At 38.0% G+C, this 23,629-nt stretch overlaps 1 protein-coding gene across 4 annotated transcripts in view; it reads left to right on the forward strand.

Moving 5' to 3' along the window:
- The window catches only part of ARHGAP18 (Rho GTPase activating protein 18), an 80,620-nt gene extending 58,796 nt beyond the window's left edge, over positions 1–21,824 (forward strand). For 3 of the 4 annotated variants that reach the window (XM_015858567.3, XM_015858566.3, XM_032443636.2), the window contains exons 7-15: positions 1,382–1,473; positions 2,178–2,255; positions 4,409–4,568; positions 7,165–7,247; positions 8,456–8,662; positions 9,459–9,605; positions 15,124–15,248; positions 16,973–17,034; positions 19,484–21,824. In XM_015858567.3, the coding sequence (XP_015714053.2) occupies positions 1,382–1,473; positions 2,178–2,255; positions 4,409–4,568; positions 7,165–7,247; positions 8,456–8,662; positions 9,459–9,605; positions 15,124–15,248; positions 16,973–17,034; positions 19,484–19,575 (1,046 nt within the window). In that variant the 3' untranslated portion in view covers positions 19,576–21,824. Of the gene's footprint in view, positions 1–1,381; positions 1,474–2,177; positions 2,256–4,408; positions 4,569–7,164; positions 7,248–8,455; positions 8,663–9,458; positions 9,606–15,123; positions 15,249–15,987; positions 16,104–16,972; positions 17,035–19,483 lie in introns of those variants that run through there. The other variant, XM_085541680.1, reaches the window with a different exon arrangement.
- Positions 21,825–23,629: the final 1,805 nt, after the last annotated feature.

Raw genomic sequence — 23,629 nt, forward strand, 5'->3', positions numbered from 1 at the left:
TGCCTATGGATCTGCTCTTCAGTGTAATTACTTCAGTGCCTTGTTGCTATACCTGATCCCCTCCTCCTGAGTGAAGACTCAGGAAGCGTTTGCCTAAATGACTGACACAGTGGAGTGTCTACTGGCTGTTCTCCTTTGTGCTTGAGTACATAAAGACGATGAAAGCGTGATTATTCCATGGAATGCTGTGCTGCTGCCTTTTTATTGGCCCCCTACAGTTTGTTTCTCCAACTTCATCTCAGAGGAAACTTTCGTTATTGACAAGATCTTCAAGCTGATATAACTATGGACTATAGCTACTGGATGTATATATGAGTCCATGTATTTTATTGGTAGACTTCTTACTCTGATAGAAAGAACTCCTTGATGTGGTGCTTCAAATGATGTTTCTTTGATATATATCACGCTTTTTGAAGAGCTGTCATCTTTTTAGTAATTACAGCTGCTGTTCTGTGCTTGATAGTAGTATGAGCAGCTTTTAGCTACATGTAGAATTATTTGCTGCTTCATACAAATTGCATATGCAGCAGTTATCTGTACTTTTTGCTGAGAAATTCTTTGGCAACAGACTCTGGGTTAGTATTGTCTAGTATGGCTGTCTTTCAAAAGTCATTCTCTTCTATTCACCTGGGCCTTAAAACAAACGGGTGTCCCATCTACTTCAAGACGAATATATTTTTGTATGAAGAATAGATTAATGAGATATTTTATTTTTATTTTATTTTGTATTTTATTTTTTGTTTGTGAAACCTTAGCAACTTTTAAAAGCAATTTTTCAACCCAGACTTAATGAAAATTTTGCTTTTTTAGAGAAAAAACAAGAAGAAAAAGAAAACTGACTTATGGAAGATGCTAATCATTCTATCATGATGGTTTTGTATAATGCAATAACACATGAAAGGTTGAATCCCTCTTCAAAACTCTTGTAGAGAGCTCTTGAGAGGAACTGATAATTACATCTGTTTTATTTTCGTAGCCATATTTCTGTATATTTTACTCATGTCTTTTGCATCTTGTCTATAGTATCTTACACTGAATGATGAAGATGCACATTCCACAGTCGTCATCAGAATTACTCTATAAACCAGAACCATGCAGGTGGTTCATTTATACAATTTGCTTCACTGTACTGCAGAACATGCAGATGTCAGAAGTCAAAACAGAAGAGTCTTGATTTATGACTGGCAGAAGAGATGAATGTATCACTGTAGTCAAAATGCTTTTTACAATAACTCATTGATGAAAATATCCAAACACTTTGAACAAACTCTATAAATGTGTCAAATAAGCTTACTGCATCCAAAGTATGGTTTTATGCCATTATTGCATGTTTAGGAACAGTTACAGATAATATCTCAGTTTCTGTTGCTTTATCCTTCAGACTGTGGCTTGTTTGGTGTCCCACTATCAGTTCTACTGGAGCAGGATCAGAAGAAGGTGCCAGGCACCAAGATACCACTGATTTTTCAGAAGGTAAATAAGCACAAGCAAGTCAGCTACTTCTTCCATACCTGCAAATGACAGTCAGTAACATTTTGTTCTGAATTTATTTTCTCCCTGTAGCAAAGCTTACAATATATTACTCCAGACAAGTTACATTAACTTTTATTTGAAGCTATACTTATTTATTTATTTACTTATTAATTTATTAGATGTGGTACTAGGGAAAGTGGTTTAGTGGGCAATATTTATGGTAAGTGGACAGTTGAACTAGATGATGTTAGAAGTATTTCCCAACCTCAATGATTCTGTGATTCTATGGATTTAATAGTTTGCTTTTTTCTTTGTTGCAATGAGTCTGCAATTTATAAAAGCTATGAATTACTACTCTGGTAGTAGTAATTCAACTAGTAGTACTCTGATTTCCTTTGGTGAAGTTGAAGAGTATTTGTAAGATAGCTACTTTAGCATCTGAAGGAGGTCTGTAGATATACAGTTTATATTTAATAGAAGAGACAAATTCTTTAGTGGTATTCTTTGAAGGAGCAATAGCCATGTTAAAGATTTTATTCTACATCTACAACAAATCTAATCAATTTCTAAACTGTGCATTTGTGTGCTCATGTTGTATATTTGTACCACATGTATACATACATAAGGCTTCAATATATTAGAACCATTTACTAGTAATTTTTAATTGATATCTTCATTTATCCAGTTTGGTTTGTGTTTGACAGTTGATTTCCCAGATAGAAGAGGCAACTCTGGAAACAGAAGGACTTCTTAGAATACCCGGAGTTGCAACAAGAGTAAAGGTAAAACACTGCATAAATATTTAGCACCCCTAAAAGCTTATTTGCTCTCCCTGATTTTATTTTGTCACAGAAATATATTTTGAGGCCAGACTGTTATTAAAATCTTCAAAACCAGAAAGAAAAGTCTTTTCAGAAAGAAAAATGAGTTATATTAGCCAGGAGGCTGATGGTTTGATCCAGTGTAGTTTTGGGGAAAGTTCAAGTTGGAAGCAGAGTCAAGGCTATGTTTCAAATTGAGTTGTGCCAAAATCTCATTAATTCTTGGCACAAACTTTCCAGCCTCTTGTTGTTGTTTTTCCCTTGAACCAGCTTAATCATCTGAACAGTTCATACACAGTCTTCGACCCCAGGAGAAAGTTTTTTTTTCTGGCATTGGAAGCTTGCTTTAATAGCTAGATTTAACCTACATTACAGAGCAAGGCAGGCAGCATGCGCTGAAGAACCTTTCAGATTTATTTTTATGAACAGCAACAGAGCTAACTTCTTAGCTCTCTGAACGCATCCTTGTTAGGCGCATCCGTTCACACACACTGACACTTCACAGAATGGATGCCAATTACACACAGACTCTTCCCCAGTGTTTTACTTAGTGCAGGAAACGAAATACACAGTATGATTCATGCCAAGAGTCCATGTGTTAAAAAGATGGTCTGAACTGGCCTTAAATGCTAAACAGATAATTTAAGTGGATTCAGCTGTCCAAAGACGTCTGCCAGCCTCTGTCATGTCGGACTTTGTCCAGCAGCTGGTTCACTGGAGACTAAAGGAAGGTAGTATTATGGAAACTGTTGTTGTTTATTTACCAGTAACTAAGATTTTAAAAATTTTTTTATATATATTTTTTTCATTCTTTATTTTCCACTCTACATCAGTTGATGGGAAGAAAATGATGCCCACCTGAGTTAGTACCTTAGCACCACTGAACCTTGTACATAATCTATGGAGACAGAAGATCTCTCTGGAGGACAGTTCAGAACATCTAATTTTTATCAACCTAAGTGTTCACATTTTCCAAATTTTCCACTTGGATAAAGTTAAATTCAGTGAGAACTGTATCTTAAAAATTAATTGTTATTCTATATCCAGTGTGCCCTTCTTGGCCTGACAAATAATTAAGGCTATATTTTTCCATAGCACTTTTTCTTGCTTTGTCTTACATCCTCTGCAAAACTACCAAGTGTCTCTACTCATTTTCTGTCTGGAAGAGCTTAGGCAAAAAGAAGAGGCATGTTGAGTCATACCTGTAAGGTCACTGGCCTTACTAGAACAGGGTTGCTGGGGCTGGTTTCCACTCTGCCAATGACAAACAAATGAAGTGAGTGCATGGCAGGAGCTGTTCCTTAAGGGGGACTGAGACTGACTTAGTCACTACAGAGTGCTTCTGTTCTTACATCTGTAGAAGACGAGTCGTAGTACTCTTATGGGAGCAGGTTGGGTGTACAGTGATATTTGCTGTCAGGCTTATGAGGTAGCAATCAGTACTGTTTACTCTTCTGCTACTGTTGCAAAATCATATGTTATGGAGTAGAATCTTCTTCCATAGAAAGGGTGTGTAACATCCAGTGGTGGGCAAAGCTGTGCCTGTCCAGCAGCATAACATTCCCTACAGATCACAAGATATCCAGCTATCAAGTCAAAGAAAACTTTTCCCCCTACTTTAAAAAGAGAACTAGCCTCACCATAATGTATATTTTGATGGGAAGCTGTTTGTCAGCATGCATAATTGTCGTATTTGTCTGTGAAAAAGATTATGCATGCATTAAAACAGTACCCTTTGGTATGTGGTTTCATGATAGTTGATTATGTCAGCCACATCTTAGTATTTTGTGGGAAGGAGAGGCCATAACCCTCATGTGAATGAATGTGGTACCTGGTTCTTATTCCAGATGGCTGAAGCAGACCTGTGGGATTTCTTCCTGTATGCTTTGGCAATCTGCTGCCCATCACTACTTGTTTGTTTTCAGTGCTTCTGATCTTCAATTTATTTTTTTGTAGCAAAAGATCAGTAGCAACTGGAGTTAATATTTCAGATGTTCCTTTTTTTTTTTTTTTCTTTACCCCTTTCAAAGTAAGGAAAAGATTGCAGTGTGTATAATGCATGACTTCTAGCAGGCAAGTTGTTATTGGTGCTGTCTTTATCTACTGCCTTGCAGAGCCTTTGCCAAGAATTGGAAGCAAAATTTTATGAAGGGACTTTCAACTGGGAAAATGTAAAACAACATGATGCCGCAAGTCTTCTAAAACTCTTCATCCGTGAACTGCCTCAACCGCTCCTAACTGTAGAATATCTCAAAGCTTTCCAAGATGTGCAGAGTGAGTAGCGTCCTTTCCATCTCGGTTGTGAAGAAATAATACAGTGCAGAGAATTGCTTCTCTGCTGTACTATCATTTTCACTAATATTATGTGAAGGAAAACAAATCACAAATATTACTTATAGTCAGAAAAAAAGCCAACAGTGTATATTTGCTAATAAACATTAGCAAAGTAATATTTTTCATTGAACATCTACTTAGCTTACTTATAAAATGAAATCATATTGTCACTTTTTGTTATGTTTTTAGTGGTCTTAAGGAATTATAGAGGAGTTAAAAGAAAGTTATGTAAGGTTATATCAGCTTATGAATAATATTTGTTTCATAGAATCATAGACTGGCTTGGATTGGAAGGGACCTCAAGGATTATCAATTTCCAACCCCCTTGCCAGAGAGAGTCTCTGGATCAGGTTGCCCAGTGCCCCATGCAACCTGGCCTTAAACACCTCAAAGACAGGGCACCCACAGCCTCCATGGGCAACCTGTTCCAGCACCTCATCACTTTCTCAGAGAAAAACTTCCCAATGACATATAATCTAAATCTTCCCTCCTTCAGTTTAAAACCATTCCTCCTTGTCCTCTCACTACCCTTGTAAAAAGTTGTTTTCCCTCTTGTTTATAATCTCCATTTAAAAGAAGACAACAGCAAAGATGTAATAGTTATGCTCAAAACCCAAGAAATGGTAATGTATACTGTTTAGCATGGCACATGGAGAGTATTGTATTCATTTGCAACTGGAAAAGTTACAACAGAATTGTCTAAACTGCTAATCATCACTAATCCCTTGAGGTCAGCAAGTTCCTGTGTAAACATCCTTCTTTCCAACTGGTCACCAAGACAGCAAGCTTACCAGCTGGTAGCATAAATAAAGCAGCTCGGTGACAGTGAATCAGGAGTGAGAGTCCACATGCATCAACATCTCAGTCAACACAGGGGTGTTGGTTTCAGACAAATTATTCCTGCCTGTTTATGGGCTCAGTGACGATGGCTTATTTCTAAGTGCATTATCAGATAATTCCCATTTTCCATCAGACAGGCAGTTATTCTTCAGAACTACCAGCAGTTCCACTCTCCAGGTTAGTAGTTCTTTTCAAGGGCAAAGGCCTTCAATCAATGTGAGTAGGGGGCTGGAGCCTAAGCCTGTTGCATAGTGGAGTTGATTTTGCAGCACAGAGCAGCAAGTTAAAACAGGCCAGAATTCTTTCAGGTGATGCTGACAGCTAACAGTTCTTCAAGGATGTTCCGATTAACAGATACTGTTTGGAGCCACAATGGTTCCTGCTTGCCACTTCTGAGCTGTCTTTAAGCCTTTTGTGGTTTTACTTATCCAGGAAATACTCAGATAACAGGATGCAAAATGCATGGAGACAAAGAATTTGATATAGAACAGACGTAACACTTTGTAGACTCCAATTGTTTAAATAGTTTGCCCATTGTATTGGTTGTGTGCAGTAAGATTAGGTGTTAGAGAAAAGAAGTCATCTTTGCGACAGTAAATGGTGTTTTTCATGATAATGTGTTTAATTAGTAAGGTTAGACTTTTTACTATTCAAATATTTCAATGACTTAATTAAAACAATTTATTTTGTTAATTTAAGTGACTGACCGAACTAGAAGTAGAATGTTATTTAGGTGAATGGATGGAAAACATTGATTTAAGTAATAAATCTTAATGGTTTTGCTATTGTGTTCTTACTTTTAATGTAAGTCTTCCTAAGCAGCCAAGTACACCGTTGTCACTGTTTGCATGTTTCAAAAGACTGTATAATTTACCAGTCTTTTAATTATATCATTAATTTTCAATACAATAATAATACAAAATATATTTGAAATAGCTGTTCTGTTGGAATCCCATTGGGATGCGCAAAACCAGACCTGTTAAGCTTTGAAGTGGTGGAGTAAAACTGTGTCACATGCAGGTCCTTCTTCACTTGTGTTGTGTATGGCCTGATTCATTAGGAATCTGCTGGGAAGGCTCTCCAGAGCACTTCCTCTGAAGTATGACAGGAGGAAGTTTATCGCAAGGGACAAACGTGAGGGAGTTGGGGCTTTTCACTGCTCCGCACTGCCAGGATTTAGGAGCCATGCCATGCTTGCTATGACGCTCCCTGCTGTAGATAAGTATTTAGTTTCTTTGCTGTTGGCTTTATCCCCACTGATTTGCCACTCCAGCTGTTGCTACTCATGTTGCTGGTGTCTTGTGGGGGTGACTTGGGAGATAGTGCAACTGTTAAGGCAATCACAGAAACTGTGAAAGCAGCTTTGAATAAACTCTTGAAATTTTAGGCACAGGCTCAAAAAGGGAGGAACCATTAGATGGATAGTTTTCTCTTTTAACATTGCAAAACAGAAAATCACAAGGCTGTGAAAATTACTGCCAAAAAACAGTTGAGTCATACAGCAACTGAATCACACAAGAGTGTTTAGGAAAAAAAATCAGAAAAGAAGGATTTTGCCAGTCCTTTGTCACACTATGACAACAAGCCACGTGCATGCATTCAGCATTTTATAAGGGGTTTCCACTTGAAAATCATGCTTTCTGAAAAGGACAGATGACAATTTAAAAATACTGAAGTTCTTTTGCTTTACTGGCAGATCTTCCAAGGAAGAAACAGCAGCTGCAAGCTTTGAATCTTTTGGTTATCCTTCTACCTGAAGCAAACAGAGACACACTGAAGGTTAGAATTGGCAATACATTTCTTCATGTGTGAACATTTTGGCTGTTTCTGTGAACCCACTATAATGAAAGCTGTTATCTTTCAACATTGTTTTTCTTTTCTGTTCAAAGTTAATGCTGAAACTGAGGATTCTTTTTTTTTGTTTTTTCCCCCATATTTCTCAGAACTTAAGAAAAAAAACCATGACTTTGGACCCTAATTCCTCCCAGATGACTTTAAGAGTATGACTTGAAATTCTTCCAGGAGATTGCAATAATAATCTTCCAGCGAATGACCTTTTCTCTTAAAATTTCTTATCTATTTTTTAGCAGTAGCAGTCATTATTTGCAGCACAAAAAATAAAATATACTAGAATACTACGGATTCGTGTTTGCTTTTATGAAATGAGTTTATCTTTTTATGTATTTTTTTTTTTTACTTTTACCTCTGTCTTTTGTTTCTACTACATAAATAACTACTTGTCACTTCCTACTATTATTTGCATCACATCACTCATAGATATTTCCAATTTCAACATGTCCTTCTGTAGCAGTGCTATCAGTCTCTTTCAGAAAATATTTACTATTAAAATTGCTATAATCAAAAGTAAATTTCAAGGATTTCTGTGCAATACAAAACATCATCTGCCATAGAAAAAAAATAATAATAAATAAAATCCTGTTTGTTTTTATTGCTTAAACATATTTTCCTTTTTGAATTAACTTAATGTGTGAAAGCACTGAGGAGGATTCCTAAGTAGAGTTATAAATATTTGGAACTGAATTAATTAAAGATTGACAGTTTGTAACTGGCCACCTGTCATTCACAACTCGGTGGTTTACTCACTATTCCTCTACCTCACAGAACTAGCCACTTTATGCTTCCATGATGATGACAGCTGGCATTATTGTATTCACTTTCATTATAAGAAAAAATCAACAGTAATGTTTTCAAAAGTATATAGGAAATGCTACTTATGTACCTACATAAGAAGTCTTTTGTAAAATCTCACTGCACAGAGCTTTAGAGTAGATTAAATTCTTTTGAAAACACTATTAACAAGAATTATTTACTTTGTTACATAAAAAAAAACTTGTATTGCAGTCCTGTGAAGAAGCATATCCACACTTCTTGTTTGTAATATGGTTTTGTTAGGAATAATGACATCATGTTTCGATCTAACTTTTATTGTGTGCGAAGTTGAGCTTTAAATTCTGCTGTAATTTCAGGTACTGCTCGAATTCCTCCAAAGGGTAATAGATCATCGAGAGAAAAACAAAATGACACTAAACAATGTTGCAATGGTGATGGCCCCAAACCTTTTCACATTTCAAGGGCTTGGCTCAAAGAGTATTGAACAAAGCGAGTTTGCTATGGCAGCTGGAACAGCAAATGTCATGCGCTTTATGATTCAGTACCAAAAACTTCTCTGGACAGTAAGTGTATTCCTAAGGGGGGAAAAATCCCATAAATCTCACAAAAAAGGCATCTGGACAAAGAAGTAATGTGAACATATTTCCATGATTTAGAGAAAGATCAGTCAGCCCTGTCCAGCTGGGTTCTTTCTCATAGGTAACTCTGAAGGGAATGAAGTAGAATCATTACATATTACGCTGGAGTTGAGTTCTGATGGTCCGAGTTTCAGTATTTAGTATGTACTGTACGTGAACTCAAAAATGAATCCTTGTGGGATCTTTGTATTTGTTCTGTTAATATGCATTGTTACAAGGAATTTACTCTTGTCTGCTTAGAGATACTCACGGGGAACATAGTCCTTAAATTCAGACTTTTGGGCCAGACTTTGCCTTATATAAAGTATGTTGTGATAAAAACATGAACTTGTGTCATAGTCTCAAGAAAACTGTCCCATAAGCAGACTGGAGAACTTGAAGATTTGTTATCCATCAGCATCTTTAAAGAATCTTGACCTTTGCTGAAGTGTGGAAAAATTATCACCACTGTACAGATTAGGCACCGAATGAATTTTTTTAACTGAGGAAAGTAAAACCTGTATGATTCCACTTCTCTTCCGCTGAGAGAGATATAACATCACAAGTGCAGTGTTTATAAAATAATCTCATAGCTTTATGTTATTTGAATCCTTAATTACTACTTTGGAATAGATATTATTTTTTCCATTCTTACTTGACGATCTGTAAATTTGAAATGCTTTTGTTAGTTAGTTATGGAAATGATGTGGTTAGTGAATGCTTATTATCTATATTCATCTAGATTCCCAAGTTTATTGTTAACCAAGTGAGAAAACAAAACACTGAAAACCAGAAGAAGGAGAAAAAGGACAAAGCTATGAAGAAACTTCTGAAAAAGATGGCTTATGATCGGGAAAAGCATGAGAAGCAGGACAAGACTCCTAATGATGTAAGAAAACTGTATTAATAAGTTTGTTATCTCTCTAGTGTAAAAGTGGATATTGCCAAGAGGATATCTACATTTATTTAATGGATAATTTCAATAAATAGGAGGTTAATAGATAGGTTTCAGGTTACAGGTTACCATTGTAACACTTTTGGAAGGTTGAGGTGTTTATCTTTTCCCTGGATTTTTCAAAATGTTTCTATTTGGAAAAGTGATATCACACAGGTTGTTTCGGTTTGGGTGTCTGACACAAAAGTAGATTGTATTTGTAGAGGGAACAAGTATTGTGACAGCGTTCAGTATCTGAAGATTTAGCCGTGTTGATGCCCAATAGAATTCCATGAGTTTACTTAAAACAAATACCTCTCAATTAAGTTTCAGATTTGGTATTTTGGAAATGTTTGGAAGCTAAGGTAGCATTTAATGATTCTTCTGCCCACAGGAACTCCTGTACCACTGAAGTCTTTGTCCCAGTGAATTTAAGTATTCCTGATAAAGTGAAGCATGCTAGAGCGTGCACTGCTTCCCATCCTAATTTCCTGTTCCCTTCCCCCCATAAAAACAAAGCAAACAAACAAAAAACCATGTGAAAACTGATAAAATGCTCCTTATGTAGTTACTGTTCAACTGTCTCCTCCCAACTTAACCCAATGAATACTGTCTTTAGTTCAGGATGTAAATAACTTCTGCCAGACCCATCAGTGATGCCATGTATGTTGCAGTTTAACACTGCAGAACTCTTTCAAAAGGCACAAAATTTCTGTGGCATTGCAGTGTGATTATTTTCCTGTACTTTAGAAATACTTTTATTTGGCTTCTCCCAATAATGTAGAAACATTTCAAAAATATATCCCATGTGCCTTCAATTTGTTTGTTACTTACGACTTCAGTAAAGTTAATAATTGCTATTTTTAAAGCTTACTGTGCTATTGCAGTACAGTATCTTATTGTAATGCATTTGAAAGACAGATAACATCAATTATACGTGTTTCCACAACGTAATGAATCCGTACCAGAAAATACCATCTTGTGAGCTGAGATCAAACTGAAGATTTCAGTGAATTAGAGACACCTTGTGGTAGTTTATAAAAATGCATTGGTTTGAATCTTACTTAACAAGTATGTGTATGGCAAACAGTTAGAAAAACAAACAACAAAAAGTTGTCATTTTCTGATAAAAGCAAAGATGGTTAACACATAAAGACAAAAAAGAGAGTATGGCATGTGAATATGTTTTCAATGGTATCCGCCTGAATTGATATTGCAAATATATGTGTGCATGTGTATTACATACATATGTATGTAATACATATGCATATACATACACACACACACACATACACACATATATATATATATGAATCTGCAAAAACATGGATCCTTTGGACAGTTGCATCCAGCATCTGCTAGGACCATATATTTAAGTGTTTTTGCCTCACTTTCCATGCAGTAGTGGCGTATCTTTAAAATGAATTGAGCAGTACTTTGCCACACTTTCATATCTATATGACTATACTTGGAGTAATCTATGCACAAAATCAGGAGTTATCTACAGTTTTAAAATAAAGCTAATTAAAAATTGACTTTTATTTTGTACTGTCTAATATGGAGAGGATTCTTTGAATACAGTTCAGCAGAATTAATGTGGGCTGACACTTAAAGGAATGCTGCCATCCACTGTTCAACAGAGAAATGACAGCAAATGCGTTGAAATAGGCAAGTGCTATTACAGCTTCACATATCAGAATTTTTTTTTTTTGTAATTCAGTGCTGATGATTTTTATAGTAAAATATGTCTTTTTAATCCACTAGAGAGTTATGACTGAAGTCTCATGTAATACTTACCCAAAATTCTTACCTAAGCATAAATGGAAGGTTGCTATCAAATAATTTTCTTTAAGCCCCAGAAATCGCTGGGGATTCCCTGCAAAATTAAATAGATTTTTTTTTCACACGTTTTTCACTCCTATTCAAAGCATTCCATAATTAGGGTGCCTGGGAACACAGTATTCTTAAAACCATATTCCCAGGTATGATATGGCTTCATTGTAAATGACACTTATACATTTTTCTGTGTGGCTGAAATTGCCTCAGTTCTTAAAGTTCTTTAAGAAAAAAGCTTCCCCCACTGTCCCCCTTCAATTATCAGTTTATACTGCCTTAGCTTGAAATTGAGGTGATTTAACTGTGCAGTTTCTGGACTAAACTCCACCATTAGATGGCAAGTGAGGCACTTAAACTTGTGAAGCACTGCTCTGGTGAATGCTGTCTGAAAATGTTGAGAGTTAATTATCTTGCTTGCAGTTGAATAAAACCTAAGTGAAAGTTACGCATGCTGGTGGCACACCACGTGGTTAAACAGAGATAGCCAGAGCTTGAGTCACTTCCATAATCTTCCTTCAATGTTTCCATGGCAGTCAGCTCATTTGATAATCTGCATAAATCTTATATCTCATGAGGCTTTTCTATCGATCTCTCTCCCTCTTTTAAGGCAGAATTTCCTGTGCAAAGGGGGTAGATTTGGGGCAAAATCTTTGAGAGTGATTAATGGGGTTTATGAAGGCTGATAGCTTTTGGGGGCAGCTAAGTATGCAATTATATGGCCCAAGATTATGTTAGAGAGTAAGTCTTTATGCTGTGATGGGTGTGTACAGTGCTTTAGGCTTTAGCCAGGCAAAGAAAGATGCCCTAGTGACTGCAAGTGTATCCACTAGAATAGCTAATAGATACAACCTGTCACTGTATTCCTCTACATATTGCAATTGTTCCAAAATAAATGAGCAGCCTTGTTGGTGGCAAAATACAACGCTACTAGGTTTGTCTAATAGATCTGTACAGTTCATTGTCCCAGGTGAGGTGCACTACTTGCAGTTCGAAGAGAACAACTGCATCCCAATTCTTTCAGGTTTGTCTCTCACTTAGCAAGTTCATTTTAACTCCAGTTTTGTTCTTCATAATCCTGTACTTCTTCCTTGGTTGGTATCATTTGCACATTTAGTAAGTATAAATCCATCATCTGAATCAATAGTGAAAATACCGTGCAGTTGCTTCATCCCTCCCTTTGTCTAGCCTGATGAATATCCAAGCATGTCATGCAGAGTAATCAGCAAGAGATCCGCTGCAGATCCTACAGCCAAGTACCTGCAGCTCTTTTGTGAAACATAAAGTTTCTATGGAAAGCCCTAATTTGAATGTTTTGAATTGTGCTGTGCAGAGAACAGTTCCTTCTGTGAGTCTGCTCCTAGATGATTTATGGTCACTTTTTCTGTCCCACCAACTTGTATAGTGAATGGACTAGAGGATATTCATTATCTGTTGTTTGGCACCATGAACATACTGTGCAGCTGAGCATGAATAAATGTAGGTAGTGCAAGTAGCAAAATGCATTCATTAGCTGAGCTAATAATGATTCTGTTTAAATAAACAGTAATTACTCTGACTGTAATGTTACTGCTTGGTGGACATTACTCATTCTTCTCTCATACACTCAAGGCAGGCAGCTTTCTAAATCATTTATTAAATGCCTGCTGTACAGAGAAAAGGACTGTTAACCAACTGAATCTGGAGAAGAAGACTTCATTAAAATCAACTAAAACAAAATAGCACAGAATTATATACTAAAATGAAACAAATTTACAGTGAATATGATAGAAGACCGTTTAGGGACAACTGTAAATAGCCTTTTCATCTTTAAAAGTTATGTATCCTTTTGCTAGGAAGCATCATCCCAACAGTCTGGAAAAATTAAAAAAGAACATATAAACGGGTTATTTTTCAATCCAGTAGCTACAGCCATTGTTTCCATGGGTGAAGGCCTTAAAGAATAGATCAGGAAAATTTAGAGATAGGTATAGGGAATTGCTTTTTGAGATCCTTTGCAGCCTTATGAATCTTTGATTGTATGATTACTGTGAAGCAAGTTGTCAATTTGGTGATTCCTAATGCTTTAGACATATGTAGTCATTATGCCTGTTATTTTAGAAACCAGTAAATAGAAGAACTTGATGTAGAAGGATTTCTTGGTTAAAATTACTAATAGTAGCATGTCACTTATGCATATTAATAAGCCTTTAGCTTTCTAAGGAAAACATACTTTTGATTCTGAACAAATTAAAACTTGTTCTCTATTAGTTTAACTCACATGGTTTCAGAGAAGATATTCCTAGGTGCCCAGATTTGTTCATTTATTATTAAAGAACAGCCTTACAATTGCACTAAACAGTGGGAAAAAAGAAGAGAATGAACTGTCATAATAAACTTTGACCACTTATGTTTCTACATTTCCTTTTCTATCAAAATGAGTTCACTTGGATGATGTAATAAGAATAGAAAAATTACTTTAACATTTTCGTGATCATAAATTAAGAACTTATTCACAAATAAATTATGCCATCTGTAGCTTTAAATGTCCTGTCAGGCTGAGAGAGAGCTGGGGCTGTTCAGCCTGGAGAAGAGACAGCTCCAAGGTAACCAGATAGCAGCCTTTCAGAGATTATTAGAAAGAAGGGGGATAGGCTTTTCAGCAGGATATGTGGTGATAGGACAGGGGGAAATGGTTTCAAACTAAAAGAGGAGAGATCTATGTTGGATATTGGGAAGAAGTATTTACAGTATGAGTGGTGAGGCATTGGAACAGGCTGCCCAGAGAGATGTTTGATGCCTCATCCTTGGAAACATTCAAGCTCAGGCTAGAGGGGCTCTGAGCAGTCTGATTGAGTTTTGGGTGTCCCCGTTCATTGCAGGGGAATTGGACTAGATGACTTTTAAAGGTCCGTTCCAACTCTAAGGATTCTATGATTCTATGTACAAGTTGAACAGAAAAATGATCCTGTGGAGCCCTCCTTCTCTATAAATGATATTGTTGATGTTTGTCACTAAAGACTTTTGGGTTGAAATAACATACAAATCAGTTATGTAGGTTGACTTGCTGAATATATTCTGGAGAATAAAAAGTAGGAATAGAAAGCTCTTGTAATGAATATCTGTTTCAGTAGGAAGTATTTCCTTAAAATAGGTATCACTTAAAGTAGAATGCCCTATGAATACTTCATGTTAACTTTTTTTTCCCCCCCTCTCTTTCCTTTGGCATGAAATTCAGTTTAAACAAAAGTGGAAAGGTTCCTTCTGGAAGTTTCAGGAGGGCATGGAATGAAGGAGCTGCTTGGCTTTCATGCTTACAGCATCCATCTTTTCTGTATCAGTCTCATATGCTTTTTGTCATACCTGTGTGTGTGGGTTCTTAATATAGCAATACCTGTTATTTCTAACATCTTTGAAAAATAATTAAGCACTGCTATTCTTTTGTTCTGAGGCTCTTTATATATGTAAAAAGAGATTTGAAGGCCTTATGCAATTTACTGAATTTCTCTGTAGTTACCGTATTTCTGCAGCGAAGTGTAGTAGAAAGTGGTAAAGTGCACTTACAGAGCACTGTACTGTTACTTATTCCGTACTGTATTTTGAGTAACTCATCAAAGCCAGCTGCTCACAGCTTTGTTCCAACACCGTTATTGCTTTGCAGGCTGATGTTCCTCAGGGAGTGATACGGGTGCAAGCGCCTCATCTTTCAAAAGTTTCCATGGCAATACAGCTGACAGAAGACCTGAAAGCCAGTGATATAGTAGCCAGATTTCTCAGTGAGAAAAGGTACAGATACATTTTTGTTTTATTAACGTGTGTTCTATCAAGAAAAAAAAAAAGTTTAAAAGCAGTTTGAATCAAAGTGAGTTCATGAACTTTTTGGGTCAAATTTAGCCCACTAGAATATACACTTGAGGAATTAATCTCATGTTTATAATACCTCTAAGGCTCACGCAGCCCTCAGGAATGCACAGAAACTATTAGTAAAAACTGATCCACTCCTTAGTCTGATGGGCCAAGGGTACTTTTGTGATGTTCTCAGAAGAACAGATCTCCAAGAAAACAAGTCTAAGAAAGAAAGAGATGAGTAAAAGTGAAAACATTATATAAAAATAGCGTTAATATATAACAATAGTACAGATATCTGAAAATGTTGCTCATGCAGTGTTTTAAGAGGAAAGTTTAGTGTTATCCAATTCCACTGAGAAATGTTTTAGTAAAGCTTTTACATTTATTTTATATATACATGAGCAAAGTAAGAAACAGAATAGATTTAGCAAAGAAAGCCCAAATTATTACCACAGATGAGCATCATGCTAAAGCAGCAACATAGTGCTCTGGGTGAGATCAAGAAGCCAGTTTTTCTTAAAAGCTGTTTTCAGGGGCTTATATTTTTGACAGAAAGTTATTTTTTTTGGCTGCCCCATAGCATATATCTTTAGATATATAACAGTGAGAAAAATAAACTCTCTTTGTAATTCAGGGACTTCATTCCTCCTCTGTATGATTTTTTCACTTCTTTTAGTTGCAGCAAAATTAAAACCAACAAGAATGTGGTTTCCCTACCCAACCGCTTGGCTTTTTCAGACATATGAAGTGTGTGAGGGGAATACTTATTTTTGCAGCAACAGTGAAAGAAAAATTAGAGGGTAAATATTAGGCTACTTGCTAATAACAATTGAATGCTTTTCTAAAAACCACAGACTCTTCACATCTATAAAGGCTGCTCCAAAAGTAATGCCTCCTCTTTTATTATCTTGGCTCATGACGTGAGAGTTGGTGTGGCAGTAGAAGTTGAACCTTCCCACCAGTATTCCATTACATGTTGTTGCTGTGTGACAGATGGCAGCAGAGGGGCAGTCTGACAGAATGGTGTCTGACATGGAAGTGCCCATGAAGCAAAAGTGTGGAATTGAATTCCTCCATGCAGAAAAATTGGCATCCATTGACAATTCATCAGTGCTTGCTAAATGTTTATGGAGTCCAAATGGTGAGCACAGTGAGGCAGTAGGTGGTGTGTTTCAGCAGTAGCAACAAAGACAGTGGGTCACCTGCACTGGTTCACATTGTTACAAGCGTGGTATGCAGGTTCTTGTTCATTGCTGGCAAAAGTGCATAGCTAATCACGGAGGCAACACTGAAAAATATTGTTTTCTTGCTGAGAATTTTTTCTGTCAAAAAGTGTAATTGTGTTCTTTTTTATCTGTTGTAGTTTCCCTGGGAAATACATAGGAGGTATTACTTTTGGAGTGACCTATGTATCTCATTTACACCTTTTCTGTAGTTTATTGCTCACTTGCAGGACTGTGTGCACTAGCATGCAGAGATGTTCTTGTTTGCTTACTTTATCGGTTATTGAGTATAAACACAAAGGATTTACAGCTGCTGCACTACTGATCTTAATTAGCAGAACTTCTACTAGAAGTGTCTCAGTTATTGGTGTAGAAAGTCTTTGCTAGAGTACAAGGTCTTTTGCAGTACAGTTAATCAGAGGTTTTTGTTCCCGACAGTGGAAATGTCCAAACACTCAAGAAAGAAGAGGTCTTTCTTTATGAAATAGGAGGAAATATCGGTAAGAATTGCTTCTGTACTTCTTTTGTTAGAATAAGACTGTTCAGCACTTAATAGATGGATTTACTGTGTGACTGCGTTTATTCACATCCTGACACTAAAGCAGAAAGTTAACCTTGAGGAGAAGGAAGCAAAGAAGGTGGTGTAATCATTCTGTTAGTAGTACATTATCATCTCTTCTAGAGGAGGAAGACTACTGTTTCAGATGTTCCTGATACATATGTACAATAAAGAAGCATAGAAAGATTGGATTGGAAGGTGCTTGAAGTTCATCTTCTTCATCTCTTTGTACTGAGGCATAATAAGTGAACTTACAGCCCTTCATGCTTCTCATTGGAGTGTTGCTTGCAGGCTCCAATGAGGAAATGACCATTAAAATAGAAAAATGAGCAAGTAATGAAATTTTCAAACAGTTAGTCTTTCCTGCTCTGTGTAACCACTGATTAAAGCAAATAGCAGATCAGCAAGGTGAAGGCCAAAGGCTAACACTGAAAGCAGTTCAGAAATTTCCTTTGATGAATACAAAAGTATTTTGTGTTAGGAATCAGTTCCCTTTATTTTTCATAAGCTGAGCAAAAAACCCTCAAAATCTGACACACCCCAAAACCTAGAAGACAGCATTGTATTGAACTTACATTCACTTTTTCCTTGTCAACCATGGCATATTAAGCTTTATCTGAAACTATAAACTCCCATGAATATACCATATGTCTGTACTTCAAATTTAAATACTGCACGTAGTTGCTATTTTTATCATTATTCCATTTAACCTAATCACTACTTCAATTTAATTTTTTATGTCTAAGCTAAAAAATTTAATGTAAGTTAAAAGTAACACTTTCATATTTTCCCTGCAAGAGATATGTTTTGTGCTCTTAGTAGCTTTGAAGGCAAAAAAGCCCAACAACCAACCAAACAAAAAAACACCTAAAAAGTAAGATATCTGGATGCCACCTTAGTATATCATCTTTCTCTTGCATATCCATTATATGCACAGTCTCTCATCTGAGACAAGAGGAACTCCTTGACATTCACCCGCTCTACAGGTTAATACAGACAGGCTTTCCAAATCTTTGCAGTTCCTTTCTTCCCAATGTGGCTGATGTACAAGGAGCCCAAAAGGGAGACAACCCGACAGTCTCATAATGTACTCCTATGCTTACTCTCACTGTTGTAATATGAGCAATGCTGACATCCTTTACCCTAACAAATGGAGCTGCTGGAGTCTCCAGACTTTTTTTTTAGTGTGTACCCAGTACAGTGTGGGGCTTCATGGCACTGAGCAGGACTTGTGCTATTGTTCATGAGCAGGATTGGATACAGAAGTCATAGCATTTCAGAATGGTTATGGTTGGAAGGGACCTTAATGATTATCCAGTTCCAGCCTCGTGCCATGAGCAGGGCTCCCACTCACTCTCCAGAGCCCCGTCTAATGTGACCTTGAATTCATCCAGGGATTAAACATCCACAACTTTTTTTTCCTGTGCTGTCACTGGGGGGCTTGTCCAGGAGTGTGGGTGGTACTTAGCACACTGGTTGGGATAAAAATGCCTGAGAGGAGACAGGCTGCCACCTGGCATGGGGAGGGGACAGAGGTGTATCAGGAAGAGCCTATTTGAGCAGACAATCTCATTTGCTTGCCTGTTCTAAGCAGGGTGTCAGGACAGCTGGCAGGCTGACCCCTCTGCAGGGTGACACCTCTGCCTGCCTTCTGCTTTTGGAGAATGCATTTCCAGAAACATCTGGATGGCAGATTAAAGAATCTACCAGTCATCTACCTCAATCACTTGTACAGTGGAGTAGGAGAGGGGCTGTAGTGAATAACTGCAAACGCAAAAGCCCCTGGGGAAATGAGAGGAGAAAGCTGATCTTGATGGAACAGCATGTTTTTTTCATCATAGCTACTGAACATAAATTAGTTGCTTGTAATGCACCAAAAACATTATACTACTTATATCTCTTGTGACAGTAACCACTAGAAGTGCTATACAGGAGTGTAACCGAGAGAAGCAGGGTGGGGAGCAATACCTTCTTAGCAAGGACAAACTCTGCTCAAACTTTCCATTTCAGAAAAGAAAGAAATGTTAATGGGTTTCAAAGGAATTTTGAATTAACCACAAGGCAATCAGGGCCCTGTTTTCCATTATTAAACCTTCAGAGAGTGGAGCTTCCATGCAAACAGTCTGTGTGAAGAATCTGACCCAGAGCCACAGAGTTGGAACCTCCCACAGTTTCCCTGACAGCCTCACCCTGCATCCTGTCCTCTGCAAGATAGATGAGCAGGATGAAAGCACTTCTGGACTTTAGCTATGTTGTCCATTGTTAAATGCCACAGAAATAACTTGAAAACCTAAATGGAATAAACCAGCAACTTTGTAAATAATTTCTTATTTTTAATTTATTTTTTTTCTTTACTGATGTTTTTTCCTTTTTTTTTTTTTTTTTTTAAGGGGAACGCTGCCTCGATGATGATACCTACATGAAGGACCTGTACCAGCTCAACCCAAATGCTGAGTGGGTTATAAAATCTAAGCAGAGCTAAGCAAATGGCAAAAGAACAAACCATGGACTTACTTTGTAATGCTGAATTTTTCAAAGGGGTAGTGTGTTCTTTCAACATTTGGCTGTATTTATACATATTAATAGAAAAGGCAATGGAAACCCAACAGTGATTACCAGTAAATTTTCACTTTTACTTACAGCAAGATACCAGAAAGAACTTTTCCCATTTATTTGATACGAGAATAAGTCAGTTAAACATTTTAATGGCACTAATCTCCCTTGATGATACTCCCATCTGTTAGGTCTGGTTTCAGAAGAATTTATTTTTCAAACAGATGTTTAACCTCTTTATATTAGAGATCTAAAATCTGTTTGCATAGAAGTGTGTATCCGTATAGGTTTTTGCAGTGGTAGGACACTGGAGAACCAAATCCTAATCAGCACTTCTGAATGGTACAGTATTAAAAATACCTAAAACCATTTCTCAAGTAAGTGTGAAATTTGCAGGAAAAAAAAACTGCAGTACAATGTATATTTTGTCTTTGGAAGTCCTAATTTTGTTCACTTTCTAGGTAAACCTTGATAGAAGCTATTTAAAAACAACTGTGAAACTGCTTTCTATGCATCTTTTTGCTAGATCTTTTTAATATTTTTATTCTTATTACGGTTGATTGTATTCTTGATATTATTATTATTATTATTTTTTATTTTAAAGGAGGACAGTGTAACGCAGTGAGTCACTTTTAAAGCTCACCACTCTTGGCAGTGTCCCTTCTGGCATATTGTCTGTCACCACTAGGAAGATGTCTGAGTTTTTCAGCAGTGATGCTCGGATATGTTGCAAATGTTGATTTCAGGTGTTTTATTTTTGTTTTTTTTTTTTTTTGGACATCTGATAGATTGCAGAGCATTTTGTGAACTGCCAAAATCTGCCAGTTATGAGCACAATAAAGACTTTCAGGATGAATAAAATAACTGTGGAGAGAAACTGTAGGCTCAGTTTCACATAGAAGTCCACCAAACCTTTCACTCAAAATCAGGGTAAAGGTCTGCTGTGCATAGGTATTACCTACCACCAGCTTTACATCTGGTCTATCCTGGATGAGGCTAGAATTAAGTTCTACCTTCCCTGATAGATTCTGTCTAAACCACTTGAAAATATAGTCCAATGGTGAACTATTGCAAGTCCTCCTCTTGGCAGGGAAGGAAGGACTGAATGCTCCCTGTGGAAGTCACTGACACTGAACTGCAGACTGACATGGCTCACTGCAGCACAAATTGCTGTGGCTGTGGCTTTGTAACCCAGTCCCATAGCAATGCTTTGGGCTCATTTGAAACTGCGTATCACTTCACAGTTGATTTGTAAACTAGCTCACCCCTGCTGTAGCGCATACCTGTGTGCTGACCACCTGAAGTAACTACTGTGAAATGATATCCTTGGAATTAAGCATTTTCTTCCTATGCACTCAGAATTACATTGACCTCATAGGGAATATCTATATACAATCAAGAACTGCATTTGATTTTGGTTTTTGTTTTTTTTTTAAACTTGATCAAAGCTGATTAAAGGACTCAGGGGCCTTCCTGCTGAGCTTTGGACACAGGCCCTGGCTGTGTTATTCCCTAAGAAACCACTGGAACTCTATTTTACACACAAGCAGCGAAGTAGAATTCTGACAGGTCATGGAAAAAAATGTGGGCACCTTCTGATTTAGTTATCCACAGTGTATGAACAATTTGAGAGGTGTAAGTATTTATTGTTCTTACAAAGTCTCAGACAGGATGCAGCGAAGGATTCTCCAGACCGGGATGAAGGCAATTGGAGGCTGCTGCAGCAGATCTGCTCCCTGTGCTGTCTCTGTGGGTACCCCTGTGGTGTTGCACTGTGCCATGGCGGCACTGCCCGTGAGGCAAATCACTTTGTCAGTAGAACAAAACTCGCTTGCTGTCCTTTAAGGGATAGAGTAGAAAACCAGAGCAGTGCTTAGGCAAAATATTTATGAATCTAATGCAATGCATAGAAAGTGTTTTTTGTCATGTAACTCAGAAATGACGTGTGTTGTAGTACGTATAGTTCTGTATGCAGCTGCTCACAACTGGGACGCCAATCAGGAGCAAAGTGCTGAGGATGGAACAGCTGTATGGTTCTGGCATAGCATTACAACCGCCTGCTGGCTATGATCTTTTAAATAACTTTGTTTCTGGTTTAGTGCCATTATCTATTTTTTTTTTTTTTTAATTTAAAAAGCTCTTTTATAATTAAATGTTATTATTATTTTTTTTTCTGGACGCTCTTCTCCTTTGAGTTATTATGTGAAAAGTTACCATGGGTATGAAACACTAATGACAGCGCTAATGATAACAAGAGGGAACGGAACGCGCCCGGCCGCGGTGCTATGGTGCCCCCTCGCGGACGGAGCTGGAACTTACGCGGCAGTGAGTGAGCCGGGGAGAGAAGCGGCTGCGCGCTGCAAGCGTTGTCTTGCGAAGCGCTTCGTCTGCTTTGGGTGGCGTTCCAGATGCTTTTGTTTGAATGTTAAGTGTAGAGGTTGCCCTGGCTGCCAGCCCCTTTCCCAGCTCCCGGATTTTCGTCTCTGGGTGGCTCGTGCCTGCTCTTTCCCACCCCCTCCGCCGCCTCCACCCGGGGGTCCTCGCATTCCCGTCTCACAAGAGAGCGCTGGGAGGGTGCCACCTTCCATCCCACCTTTGCCCTCAGTGTGCTGAGGTGGCCCTCAACCACAGGCCAGCAGGGGGGATTTCATGGAGACACTGGGGAGATGAGTGGGTCTGGGTGTGTGCTGTGACCATCAGGCAGCACTGTTGTGCCATGCGAGTGATGGAGCATGGGCACAGGTTGACCAGAGGCTGTGGAGTCTCCTCATTGAAGATCTTCAGAAGCCACCTGGATGTGATGCTGAGTACCCTGGGTCTCCCTCCTTGCCCAAGGGTTGGAGCAGATGGGCACACGGGTCCCTTTCCACCTCGGCCATTCCATGGTAAGCACTGGCACAGGCTTCCACGAGGCTGCTCTGAATTCAGGGCCTTAGGAGATGCGCCCACTGAGGAGAAAATGCTTTAGGAAGTCCTGCCTAAAACTTTGCAATCCATTACTTTTCTTCCTAAAAGTTACTGAAGCTGTTTAACAAAATATGCTCTTTTACTAAGCATTAAGGGTTAATTTGCCGTAGAAAAGCAATCTCGGTGAAGGATTTGCTAAGTGCGTGGTTTCCTCTAATGTACCTCAATATATATAAGGAGTGAATCTCTGTAGCACTTTTATTTCTAAAACGTTGCAGCCATTCAAGAATACAATGTGTATGCGCTAATTTTACAGCAGTGTTTACAATAATTACTTTTTATTAGGGCAATGCTTGCAGGATCTTCAAACCATTGTTTCTGTTTGCACAAGAAGAGGCAGGTAAGCACTTCTCATCTCCATTTAGCATATTGGAGAACTATTCCTATATGCCTTGCCTGCGGCTGAAGGGCTGAGATCAATCTCATTTGTAGAAACCAAATATAATCCTCCAAAACTGTTAAAAAATCTGCCGTATCACCCGTAACGGGACTTCAGCTATCATAAATCTGACTTCAGGGGACAGTTTTAATAAATATAATACTGTGAGTTTTAGCCTGATTTCCGAGGGAAAGTGTCTGGGGTAATCTCACTGCCAGTGTGTGTCTTCCCCTAATTACTTCTGGATCTGCTGGCAGACTTCAATCATTCTTGGCAGACAGAGTAGGGGGAGAGAACGTCTCAAAAATAATTAAATTTCTGTGAGTTCCATAAAATGAGGCGACGGAAAGGAAGATAGAGGCAGAACAAGCCCTTTGATCAAAGGGAGGGTGACAGCATAAATTCTGCCTTTATGTAGGCACTGAAGCAGATTCAGGGCTGGCTTTTGTGGTGTAGCTTGCTCCTAACTTCTGGCTAGAACAGTTGATCCCCCTTCATCCCCTGCTGGGAGGAACTCAGTGAGCACCCTCCCTGCTGAGCTACCTGTGGGGTGGGCAGCAGTACACCTGTGCCCTCCTCTCATAGGTCTGTTTGGAGCCACCTTCATCCTGGACAAATATCAGACCTAAAATTGGCT

Source organism: Coturnix japonica, chromosome 3, assembly GCF_054131305.1.
Source record: "Coturnix japonica strain WE chromosome 3, WE-NBRP24, whole genome shotgun sequence".
NCBI classification, from domain to species: domain Eukaryota; kingdom Metazoa; phylum Chordata; class Aves; order Galliformes; family Phasianidae; genus Coturnix; species Coturnix japonica.